The following is a 13,219-nucleotide window of genomic DNA, read 5'->3' as shown; positions in this document are numbered from 1 at the left end:
CCTAAGGTTTAAATACTATGTTTTTACACAAGGTGAGAATGAAGCCAGGGCATTTTAGGGGAAGGCATCCAGTGCTGGGGTGCCTTAGGTGAGAAGGCCTTCCCCCATGTCCCCACACAATGTATTGTTTCCACTGGTGGGGCACAAAGGAGATCATTACATAATCACAAGACATAAAGCAGACTATGTAACCCCATTTCCATCTGTCTGATTTTTATAACCTCTGATCCATCTTGCCTCATGTAGAGATCTTAGGCTTTCCAAAGCATGTCCTTTGTGCCTTTTTACCTAGCCAGGGTATTATCACAATATAGATTTTGGAATTTAACCATAGTAATTGTTTGCCACATTTCTTCACAAAGGTGCTTCTGCCCTTAAAAAATCGGAGTGTGGTGGATGACCATCTGTTGGGGGTGCTTTGGGTATTCCTGAGGTCTCTTCCAACATTATAATATGGCAAGTAAATCATAGTTCCTGAGAAAACCTAAACATTATCCAGTAAGACCCCATGATATTTCACAGCTACCTTCTACCATCCAATAATGGTCATCATTTAGATCAGAGGTGCACAATATGTTTGCGAGTAGGTTGTTATACTATTGATAGTTGCTTTTATAGAGGAGGAAAACAGGTATTTAACCTTATTAAAACAAGAGACAAGAATTAACCCATTCAACTATGGATTTCAACATACAAAAACAATTGCAAGGAGTGCAAAGGGTTGTATTTGCTTCTTTAATAAACATTTACAAGGCACATTTTTCCAATTGGATTTCAACATTACAGTAACAGGTTGGACTCTTTCCTTTAAGAACTACAGTTCTTTTTTCTTGCATGAAACCCAAAGCAGGTATGTGTGACAAACAGCTACTTTGGGCAAGGTTTCCAAATCTCATTACCTCCAGTCTTCAGAAAACTGCTTTATTTTCAAATAAGTAAAATACAAATACAAATCAAGACTTCCCATCCAATAACCAACATGAGATCTGGAATTCTAACAATCATTTGTCAAAAGTGTTGCTCTTCTACCCCTCTCCCCAATGTAAAAAAAAGCCCAGTTATTTGAACTATATTTCCTAGAACTCCCTAACATAGCCCATGCGGGCTGGGAGACTTTGGATGCATTTTTTTTCCATATTTTGACCTCTTCAAATTTCTTTTACAGTATTTTTAAGATCATTTTTACAGTTTTCTGGCATCTAAAATTCAAAAGCCTTTGGAGTTTTCTCTAAGAGTGGTCACTGGGATAACAGCAAGCAACTTCAGTATTCAGATCAGGGCCATGTTTTTGGACCATAGCTCAAATTAAGATACTGTCAAAAGATCATGTTACGAGATTGTTTGTCTTTATCTGTGTGGAATACTCTTGCATTATACTTATTAACACATGAACATTTATGAATCTCTCTAAATCATGGGTGGAGCATCATGAGATCATCCAGATGCTGAAAAAGTGCAGCTGTCTTTGTCACTCAGTGTTGATTACTCTGGTAAGAGTTGTGACCCAACATCTGGAGGGGGGACCCCTTACTCAATACTCTTACATACTTAGCACTGGAGTAATACTTAAAAGGAGCCCATTTCAGAAACTGAAATCTGACCACACCTTGAGTGGCGCTACTAGGTTGGAAGATGCAAAGGCAATTCAGCCAGCTGAGAAGCGAGAGATTAATGGAATTCATGGACATTAGAAGCCGCATGGCATGAAATGCTTCCCAGCTTCTATTCATGACATTCTATTTAAATCCACCTCAACAGACAATAGATAACAATGGTTATCTATGGCCTAATAAGAGATGAGCTTTAACCCATCACTGATGGGTGGGTCTGCACATACACATCTATGTCTGCACATCTATGTGGACCAAGTCTGCCAGTGACAATGATGGTACTGTACAACTTGTGTTCATTTTAGTGGAGCTTAGAAACTTTGATGGAAATCAGAGGAGATGGCACAAAACAGTGAAAGAGGGCATAGGAGTAGTAGAGCCCTATTCTAAAAAAGAGAGAAAAGAAAAGAAAAAAAGTTAAACCAGGTACATTTCTAGCAATATAAAATATTACAGAAAAGTTAGTTTCCCTTGCAACAGTTTGAGATAAGTTCATTTGTTAAAATTTGCAGCTACAGAAATATTTCTGTAAGGCATAAATGCATTTGTACAGAGTATGAATGTCTGTAGGATTAAAACAAAGCCTCACACTTTTCAACACTTCCGAAATGACTGCATATAGGCTATATCTATTATAAAAGTTGGGTTTACATCCAATCACTCAGCATCCAATTTTTCCTTCCACAAATCACAAACACATTATGATTAAAATTCGATGTACTTTTTAAAGATGATTCCCCTATGGGAGGCAGGCAGAATTTTAATTTCAACTAAATAAACAGATCAATTCCAAAGTCAGTCATACTCAGTGCCTGGAACAGTTACTTCTCCAGATTGCAGCTACCAGAATCCCTTAGCCAGGATGACCTATGCTGGCTGGGGGATTCAACAAAAGTTGCAACCTGGAGAAGCAACTACAGTCAGCCCCTTCCTACCCATGGATCCACATCCATGGATTCAACCATGCATGTAAATATGTTTAAAATAAAAAATCCCAAAAGCAAACCTTAACTTTGCCATTTTAAATACAGGGCACTATTTTACTATGCCAGTGTATATAATGGTTCTTAAGTATCCACAAATGTTGGTGTCGGCAGCAGGTGCTACAGCCAAATCTCAGCAGATACCAAGGGCTCACTATATTTCATGTTCTGTTCATACATTATGGAAATTACCCATGACTAATTTACATCTGATTGATTTCAGTGGGGCTGATCTAAGCATGATCAACTCTGCATTTAGCCTCTAATCAGATATTTGCAAGCGTTAGTTCATTTTCATAATTTTACTCCCAATTTGTTTTGACTTGCATATGGCAGGTGTAAAATTAACTTATGAAAAAATAGCCTCACATGAAGTGTATGAAATATATGCATGCTTTGTACATTTTCTGACACTGCATCATTATTCATAAGTGTTTATACTATAAATAGTAAAATGAGCAAATGAATTTCAGTTGAAGTCTTAGACAAAATACCTCCCAGCAGACACTCAGGGAATGTTTACACAACTACACTTAAATAAAACTAGTCAATTTTTCTCCCAAAACCATGGATCAAGCTCATACCAAAAAAACTAAAAATAAAATAGCAGAAAAACAAGCAATGCACAGAACAGATTACCAAAAACAATAAAAGATGAGAACTACCAACCATAAAAATGTAACATACAAATGTATTCCAGGGGGAAAAAACCTCACACAAAAAATTAAAAGCTGTTATCAGCTTGGTTTTCAGTCTGTGACTTTTAAATTCCAGCACAGCTGGAATTTATAGCAATTGCTATAAAATGGCCAAGAATCCTGTCTTAATAAGCTATGTACATATACTTGTTTTTTACTTTCTTTCCCTTTTGATATGCAGGTAACCAACATATGGTTAGGTAGGCTCAAACAAGCCACAGTTCATAAATTAACACTGAAACCATCCTGGTTTAACAGTAAATAATGGCTAAATTCTTTTTTTTTCTTTTTTGCTAGATTTTAAATAGCCTTAGACAGAAGCCTGATTCAGATGTACAGTAAGTAAATGCTATTCTCTTTCAGCATTTTCTAAAAAGACGTGTGTAAAGGGAGTGTACAGTCACTAGTTGATTAATTGTTCACCTCACAGTTTAATAATTCACAGCCATCAGCCACTAGCCAAGCTGGCTGGGAGATTCTGGGAGTCATGGTCCAAAACAAGAAACTTTCTCAGGTCTGTCTATAACTAAGGGGGAAAAACTATGCACTTCTTAGTCAGGCTAAAGGAGGCACATAGTCCTGTGAAATAGCTGAATTCTGCAAAACTGTTATGCTAAGCTTCCTTGTATTTATGATTCTGGGCTTTTCTTGTCAAGGAACTGAAATCCAACTAGGACATCTCTATAAGAACATGGAAGTGTCTGCCTAACACACAAGAGACACATTTTTAAAAAAATCATCCATATGCACATCAACACCTGTTTGGAGTAGTTATTTTTCAATACATAAAACAAAGGCATACAACCTATTATCTGTGTTAACTTTTTAGGATATAATCTATTTATTTATTGGCCAATTACAGAATACAGTTGTCTGCCATTAAAAATCAATGACAGCTCTGGCAGTGCCTTGACTAGAAGGCAGAACATGGCCAGCAGCCTTAATTAAGAAGTCTAAATCTCAGCCAAGGGATAACCCAAGCATGAAAGTTACTTTTTGGGACTAGAGAGTCTCCCAGAGAGCATGGCCAATCTGGCTGGGGAATTCTGGGACCTGCAATCCAAAATGTTCCTTTTCCAAGCTCTGGGATAACTTCCTTAACCCTATTCATCTTCAGCAGCCTCCTGATCCCAAGGGAGATCCACTGCTTTTTCAATTTCCATGCAGTTCACAAACTTGTAGAGAGCCCAGAGCCAAAGAAGCAACATATTATCCCTCCTCCATCAATAAATGTGCATAGCTTGAGGGTTATTCTCAATAAATTCAAATATTAACCTTCTTGTATTTTTTAAAGTAAATAAATCTAACTAAAGTCAGTAATTGCTATAAAACAGAATTGGGGGGGGGAATCAATGCATGTTATAAAACAAGATGATTTAAACCAAAAATACTGGGAAGAGGTATTTAGAAACATGGAAGACTCTCATATCTTCATTATCGTCTTCCTGGAGCATATTCTTCTCCCTGGCCACTCTGACACCAGTCTTCAATTTTCCAGTGGGTAGTGGTAAGTAAGGAGTTTCTTGCATGTATTCAATAATGTTTGTGCATGTGTGTCCGCTTCTGGGTAATATATTTATACAATAAAAAAAAGAATAGTTTGTAAATAACCTCACTGTATTTATGACTGCAAAAATGCAGTCTTTAAAGATGTCATCTCCATGACTTCTCAGGACTGAAAGGATATTACAGTGTTAATTTTGTATACATAGTAGGACCTGTTCCAGTACACACGAGTGAAGTAGTTCACATAGGGAGAATAGTTCATTTTGATCTCCTGGCAAAACCGTCCATATTTTGAGTAGCCATAGCCATCACTTTCTTCATAATACACCTGGAAGAAAGCAGGAAAAATAATATTTTAACCTGGGGGCAGGGAAGGAACCCCAAATATATATTGCACTCTCTAAACCCTTGCAGCCCCTTCCAACTCTTAAGATTCTATGATTCTACTTACATGGCCATTGGCAATGTCCAATAAGTCTTTGACTCGGCATCCTCTCACAGGTCCCACTTCATTGCAAATTGAGTCCTCTATAACCAGATAGGTGGCTTTGTATGATGTGAGTATCTTATAAATGTCATCAGCAGATCTTTTGGAATAGATCTGAAAAATCTGCCATATTTAAAGATATGCAATCCAAAGTTAAAATAATACAATTAATACACTACAGTCCTTTGCAAAATATTCAGCAGGGTTAATGCAAAGATTTTTAAACAATACTTTGCATATATTCCACACACACAAGTATCTAAATCAGTGTGAATACCAGAGTGGCCTCCCAGATGTTGCTGAACTGCAGTTCCCAGCATTCCTAACTACTTCTTATGTTGGGCAGGGCTGATGAGAGTTCAGTTCAACAATATCTGGAGAGCCACAAAATTACCAAAGCCTGTTCTAAACCCTCAAAATTCTACTACTCAGTTGACAATGAGTAAGAATGGTTGGAAATGCATTGCTAAATCCTCTGAGGCACAATGTCCACAACTCAGGAGCTTTGCACAAGCTTTGGGCAGAGAATACATGCAATGGACAAGTTCCTGTATGACAAATGAATAAACAATATATTTCACATTTATTACATCTAGCTAGGTGAGAATAGGGGCAGAGATAACTACCTAACTTGACTCCCCAATCAAATGTTGGGCCAATCCACATCTCACTAACAGACAGGAAATTCTCATATTTGGGAGTTGGAGATGAAGCTAGAAAGGGGCTAATCAAAAGGAGATCACTTTGGCCATTCACACCAAGATTGGAAGGAAATGAAATATGGCATTTAAGTAGTCCTAAGAACTCTTTGGTCAAGATATGATAGCTTAAAAGGCACAATGGTGTTCCTAGTATTTTTAGACTACAACTCTACAATCAATTATCATTGATTCTGTTGACTAGGACTTCTGGGAGAAGTTCAACATATCTGGAGGGCCAAAGGTTCCTTATCTCTGCTTTAAAAAACAGACAGAGAAATGCTGTTCCATGCCATAGCACATTTGCAAGAACTATCACTAGACACTGCTCTGATTTCAATTTCTACCAGTGTCAATGAAATATAGATAAAGTTGGCTTCCTCCAGACTATCTGAAAGTATATGTATCTCTGAATCATGTTTTAAAATATCTGAGTGCATTTTAGCTTCAGTTCCCTATGTGCAAGTCAGTAAGAGCAGCAATTCTCTTGAGATAAACACAGCAAATGTTTTTCTCCAGATGTTAGAAACACTTTACAGGTGATAAAGAGATGGAGAAGACTTACATTTTCATTCCTCTTTTGCAAGTCCTCATCATTATACAGCGGCAGATTTGTCACCATCCAGCCAGTACACAGTTTGATCACACCCATTAGTTGGGGACTGCCAGCAAACACAGCAGCAATAGGAGCCTGTCTTCTACAAAAATGAAACAAAAAGCTCAATAACAGTATCTTCAGGCATCAGGCTATGGAATTTCTTTAATGAAATCTTAAACCACATGGTAGGAGAGATGCACAAATGTTCCCTGCTGCCACTCTCAGCATTGCCATATATCTCACAGATCTTGTGAGTGTAGAGGTCTGCATATGGGCCAAACATTATGTCCATGAGGAGAGCCCTCTTCCAATGTGTGAAGATCTATGTCATCTGTGTTGCTTCCAAATGCTTTTGTAATACAGTTCCCATAACCCCAAATCACTGGTTATGCTGACTAAATTTCAAGGGAATAAAAACCACAAGTGTCACAGCAGTCAACCCCAATCTATCATGTAACCAGGGACATGAGGATATGCAGAGTCAGGACATGCAAGTTTCTATATGTCCCATCTTTCCTTTAGAAACACAAGCAACATTGCTTGTTCAGACAAACACACAAACAATCTCGTGGAATATAATTTAGTGCATTGAGTATAGCTGTATTTATATGCCACTTACCAAGTCTGATCAACACACAAAAAAGGAGAATATCCATCCCCAGCCCAAGCCCTCTCCATTGTTGCTTTCCTCACATGTTAAATGAGCAAATATGAAGATGTGAAGTTCCTGTTTACAGAACTACAAACTAAGGCCTGTGAGGAACAATTGAGGGAGCTGGATAAATTTAGCCTGAAGAAAAGAAGACTGAGATCATAGCCATCTTTAATTAGCTGGAGGGCTATCATGTAGGAAATGGAGCAAGCTTGTTTATTGCTGCTTCAGAGATAGTACCCAGGGTTGCAGTTGTGTAGGGAGGGGCATAATGAGGGCACTGTTAAATAATAATAATATAATAATAATACTAATAGTTATTTATATCCCGCCCCTTGGGTCAATCGGGGCGGCTAACAGCAATAAAATACAATACATTGTAGATCAAAATTCCCTCCCCCCTTAAAAAATTATTAAATCAATTTAATTAAAACCAACTAATTAAACAACATTAACACATACACATTATTACAGACAAAAACAAACCAAAACAAATAAAACAGTAAACTACGGTAGCATGTTACTCCCAAATAAGAATCCTTCCCCCACAACAAAACTCTCTTTCATTCCCCAAATTTCTAGTGTTGCATTACTTCAGCTGAGCATTTAGAAATGCAGTCTACGCAGCCAAAGAAAAGGGACAGGCAAAGTTACCAAGAGATTGCAAAGACAGTAAATATAAGGAGTTCTAAGTATGAATGATTTTCAATGTTACATACTTTACAATGCTATAAATTTGAAATCTGAAAGAAGATTTCACGGAAAGGGCAGAATTCCTCTTGGAGGGAAATACCCTAATTTTGTCCACCCTTCCATACCTACATCCCTTGATATGTCTTGAAACTATGTATTCAAATAACATAAAGGATGATTACAATGAAGCATTAGCAAGAACATCTTGATGGTAAAAGCTGTTTGACAGTGGAATGAACTACCTCTGAAGGTGATGGACTTTCCTTCATCAGAGGTTTTTAAACACAATTTTTTAAACCAACAGCCATCTCTCAAGAGTGATTTAGCAGTGAATTCTTTCACTGGCAGGAAGCTGGATGATGTCCCTTGGAATCTCTAGCTACTTCCCTCTTTGTATGGTGATTCACACTAAATAAAATCTATTTTATCACAGTTTAATTTCCAAAAAATGTTCACCAGCAGGGAGGAAACACAAAAAATGTAGAGAATGGGATCACTTACTTGATCCAGGTCATGAGTCCTACTGTATCAGGATCATAAAATTCTTGCAGTTCTGAAAGTTCTGCCATTATCCTAGGAAAAAACTAAAAGGAAGCACCAAGGCTATGAACTGTGGGAAGACAAATTACAGAACTTTAAATAATATAGGAAAGCAAACTAGGGACACTCTTCCAGCTTTACTGCAAACCACACCATAAATTGTTCCCTTTGCTAACTTGTCACATAGCAGGATGCCTTTTATTGCAGAATCCATTTAATATTTGTAATTCATTTTAATAGTAAATATACTCCTTTCACTGCAATGGAAAATTATTACCAGTTCATAAATAATGTATGAAACTTGATTGATAGGATGGATAGATAGATAGATAGATAGATAGATAGATAGATAGATAGATAGATAGATAGATAGATAGACAAATCCAGACAGTCAGACAGTCTTAAAAAGTTTCTCACCATCAGGCTTTTTACATGAAGTGACTAGACCTGTGTTTTAGACATAGAGTGCTACCTAGTGGCCAAACAGTTTAATTATTACAATTTTAGCTGTAGATTTTGAGCCAAGGAAGTGTGTCTGAAAATTCTGCCCCCAAAAGACTGGAATATGTAATATATTGTGAACTACCACAATAATCTATTATCTCCTTTTACAATTAGGATTTCATCTTCTAATACTCGAACAGGGCAATAAGTCTAAACATCATTAGTAGTACTATTATATTGTTACCTCTTTCCACAAACTGAAGCCAATGATTGTTGGGACTGCCATACTCAGGATGAGAGCCTGGAATATTGAATGGATAGAAGAATATCAATTTCACGTTGGTTCTGGCATGTATAAACTTGGATGCTTTCATATTGCTACAGCACACAGTTTGGTAAAACTAGGAAAATTACTTTTAGGGCTACTATTCATTGATTGTGATTTCCTGCATGGCAGGGGGTTGGACTGGATGGCCCTTGTGGTCTCTTTCAACTCTATGATTCTATGAATATCACAGGTGGCACAACCAGTCGTTGAATGGTGTGTTGACAAATAGGTAACCATCAAGTTATGCAATGGTTCTATTCTACTTTGGACTAATTATGGGAGTAAGCTCTTGATCTGACTTGTTCTCAATTTTCTTTTTCTGTTTTTCCAATGGGCTCATCACTGAGGAGCTGGGAAGAAAACTCACCAGAAAGATGGGGTGTACAGTCTTTAGTCGGAGCCACTTGAAAAGGGTCATCCAGAGCTCTGGAGAGCAGACTCCAAATGCTGCAATCATGCAAACGTAGGGAGTCCATACGTACTTCAATCTAGAAAACCACCCAACAAATTCAAAAACAGATCAGACACCGTAGATGCTATTATGGAGAGGATTAAAAAAGCAACCCAATCCTACAGTTACCTCTCAGTGACTGTCTTTGATTGAATTCTGTAACCCAAAATACACCAAATAACAAAAGAAAGGAAATCAATAGATTTTCTTCTGCCTTCAGCAAAATACTTCTGCGCTTTAGAGCAGTTATATCCTGTTGCACATTTATAATGTAAAACAGGAGCCACTGCAAACATATTTCCCATAGATGAGGCACATCCCACCTCACCACCACCCAAGCTTCTGTATAAAGCCATTTATACAAATCTGATAGCACTATAAGACAAGTTATGAAACCACCACCAGCATTTCCTCTGAAAGCCACTTCCACACAGGATCATCTAGTGACCAAACAGATTTATTCCTGCGATTTTAGCTGCAAATTTTGGACCAAGGAAGTGTGTCTGAAAATCCTGCCCTCAAATGTGTATATATATATATATATATATATACAGTATATACAGTAACTACTCCCACTCCCAGAAAGAATAGAAAACTCCACATTATGTTCTTTAAGCAGCTTTTAGAAACTCCAGAGCAATGCCTTGCTATTTTCATGGAAAACAAACATGTACATTTAGGGCTGAAGGGCGGGGTATTAATACCATAAATAAATAAATAAATAAATAAATAAATAAATAAATCATCTTGCAAACTCACCCTTCCATCATCATGGCCAGCAAGCCCAGGGAAATGGTGTGAAGGACATGGTATGCTACTTCTGGTCTTTCTCCAATCCTCCCACCCCCAAGTGCAGTCGTTTCACTTACAGGCTTGCCACTTTGACATTTGGAGGGGAAAAAGAGTGCAGGGGTTACTTCTCTAGTTCACAGAATCTGCCTGACAGAGCCTGGACAGATGTTGGAGCTGAACATTAATGTTACAACAAAATAAGGAACACTAAGCGTAGAAAGCTGCTTTTTAAAAGTAATTAGTTAATTTCAAGATCTCACCACTGCAACCACAGGCAAGTCTTTAGTTATTGCCATCACTGCAACTAGTAAATGTAACTTAAACTTTCCCATTAAACAAAATAACTAGAGCAGTTACTATTTTAAAATCTCAGTGCTAAAAGCCACTGGCCTGAACTATAAAATACACCCTGACGCTATGTACTTTTGGTATTCCTTCAACATCCACCACAGAGCACAAGGGACAGCAACAAAAGAATGCTTGAACCATGTAACAGTCCTCCTCCATAATTTAATACAGCCCCCCCAACTGTAAAATTAAGTTTTTGATGTTACATAGAGAAAAGGGTGAGATTACCACTCACTAAGTTATAATGCATAATGTAACATAGTTATACATTACTTTGGGGAAAGATAATTACAGTAATTTCAAGAAATTAGTTATGTGTAACTACTTATTTCTTCACCCTATAAATAAATAAATGTTATAGCAGAATTTACACCAAATGTGAATGGCTTGTCACAGGTCACCTTAGCCCCCAAAGAAACGTTGGAGAGCTGTACCCACCTCCATATCCCTCAGAGAAAAAAAAATCCTTAAAATGCCCTCAGACTCTTTCTAGAGCATGGGGGTGGCAGCAGCGGCAGGCATTTGTTCCGCCTTTTTGAATCCTCTTGGCCATTTTAGTAAAAAAAGGAATATGGCCTCTCCTGGGACTACAATAACCCAGAGGCAAAAGAACATGGCAGAAACGCTCCCCCATTTCTCTTATAGAAAATTTAATTAAAAAACAACAACAATGTTGACTGCTGTGGAGCTATATATGGCGACAGGCCACAGTTTTTCCACCCCTGGTTTACATAATCCTTCCATATCATTTTGGAAGTGGGCAGGTAAAACTCACTGGGCATTCATATGAACTCACATTCATGTCATTCACTCACATCATCTGGAAGGTGAAGTGACATTGTTTACACCGCCACACAAATAGTTTTTCCAGCCTAGAAATCCCTTGCACTGCAACTGGTGTTTACCAGTGAAGGCTGATCAATTATATCCAGAAACTGACATAGAATGCAGGCATAGGGAGTGTGCAGCCTTTTGCTGGATTGCAGCTCTCACTATCCTTCACCATTGTTTATGCTAGCTAGGGCTAATGGGAGCTTCAGACCTAAAGCATCTGGAGAGACACATATTCCTCACCCAGACCAGTGGGAGAACAAAAGCCTTAGAATGGATAGAAGTCAACTTACCTAATTCTCTTAAAGATGGCTTGACCAAGAGAGACCAGGCAAATAATTAGCACTAAAATGTAGAAAGGCAAGAGGGAAGATTGAGTGAGCCGCAGGAAAAAATCTTGGGATGGCGTCTGAAGGGATTCTTGGCAGAGGAACCAATTTACTGTGAAGTTCCTATGAACACCCAAAAGAAAACAAACAGGGTAACCATGAACTCAGCTGGTCAGAACAGCTCCCCCTCATTATTCTCTCTCTCTCTCTCTCTCTCTCACACACACACACACACAGGGCCTTTCACACTACACAACTGGAGGGCAATGATTCCATGCTAACTACCATACCATGGCAGCATCCTATGGAATCCTGTCGTTTAAGAAGAAGTACTTAGAATTTTCAGCCAAAAGGTTCTAGTCTAAAGGACATATCTCCTTATATAAGCCAGCAAGAGTTTTAAGATCTTCAGTGGAGGGTGATTTCAGTCCCACCACCATCTCATGCCCATCAGTCAAGACAGGTGAAAGCACCTTCTCAGTGGTCTGGTTAGTCCCTCTGTGGGGTTATTCTGGGAATTATAGTCCAAAAAAGTAATTTTTCACAGCTCTGGTCATTTCCCATGTTAGAGGGCCTCCACTGGAATACCCAGCCTAGGAAATAAAGCCTTCTGCTGGACTTCTCTTCATTGTCAACTGAGAGTCTAGGCATGATTAGCCTGGTGGCTTTCTCACACAATCTCCCATTCTATTTCCTCTCAGGCTTTTCTTCATCTGCTTCACTTGCAAACTTCTCCTTTCCTTAGATAATGTCCCTCATTTTTAACTAGTCAGTCTACTGGCCTTACCCATCTCTTAGCTGGGGAATGAGGAACTTGGTGTCAATCCAGATGTATCTACAGCTCTCACTATCAGCCAGGCTATCTGAGACTGACAGGAATTTGAGTACAGTAACATCTGGAGGTCCAACAAGTCCTCCAGCCTTGTCTTGGCCTTTCCCTTGACTTTAATCACACCTCATTTCCCCCCAGCCCTGTTTTATAAGCAGAAATATGTGGATTTGGCTTTTAAAATACTGTACACCATTTTAACAAATCTGCCACCAAAAATGGTGGATCATGCAAATTGCTCAAACAATACAAATTAAACAATTTTACACAATTTATCATCTGGTATTTGGCATAACTTTATTTTGTTCCTGATCATCATGGTTAAAGGCACTAAAGTCTTAGCATCATTAGTCAGAAGTTCTTCTGGCTTTTAGTAATTTAGTAAAAACTAGAGACGTTTTT

The 13,219-nt window shown here is 38.2% G+C and overlaps 1 protein-coding gene across 5 annotated transcripts in view; it reads right to left on the bottom strand.

Moving 5' to 3' along the window:
- Positions 1 to 716: 716 nt before the first annotated feature.
- Positions 717 to 13,219, bottom strand: part of DPY19L4 (dpy-19 like 4) — a 28,199-nt gene continuing 15,696 nt past the window's right edge. For 4 of the 5 annotated variants that reach the window (XM_042464016.1, XM_042464018.1, XM_042464017.1 and 1 more), the window contains 8 exons: positions 11,953 to 12,111; positions 10,448 to 10,567; positions 9,605 to 9,725; positions 9,154 to 9,210; positions 8,427 to 8,509; positions 6,548 to 6,680; positions 5,249 to 5,407; positions 717 to 5,125 (listed from right to left, as the gene is read on the bottom strand). In XM_042464016.1, the coding sequence (XP_042319950.1) occupies positions 4,961 to 5,125; positions 5,249 to 5,407; positions 6,548 to 6,680; positions 8,427 to 8,509; positions 9,154 to 9,210; positions 9,605 to 9,725; positions 10,448 to 10,567; positions 11,953 to 12,111 (997 nt within the window). In that variant the 3' untranslated portion in view covers positions 717 to 4,960. The remainder of the gene's footprint in view (positions 5,126 to 5,248; positions 5,408 to 6,547; positions 6,681 to 8,426; positions 8,510 to 9,153; positions 9,211 to 9,604; positions 9,726 to 10,447; positions 10,568 to 11,952; positions 12,112 to 13,219) is intronic. The other variant, XR_006103582.1, reaches the window with a different exon arrangement.

This window comes from Sceloporus undulatus, chromosome 4 (genome assembly GCF_019175285.1).
Source record: "Sceloporus undulatus isolate JIND9_A2432 ecotype Alabama chromosome 4, SceUnd_v1.1, whole genome shotgun sequence".
In the NCBI taxonomy this organism is placed as follows: domain Eukaryota; kingdom Metazoa; phylum Chordata; class Lepidosauria; order Squamata; family Phrynosomatidae; genus Sceloporus; species Sceloporus undulatus.
This window is presented reverse-complemented; position numbering and strand designations above follow the sequence as displayed.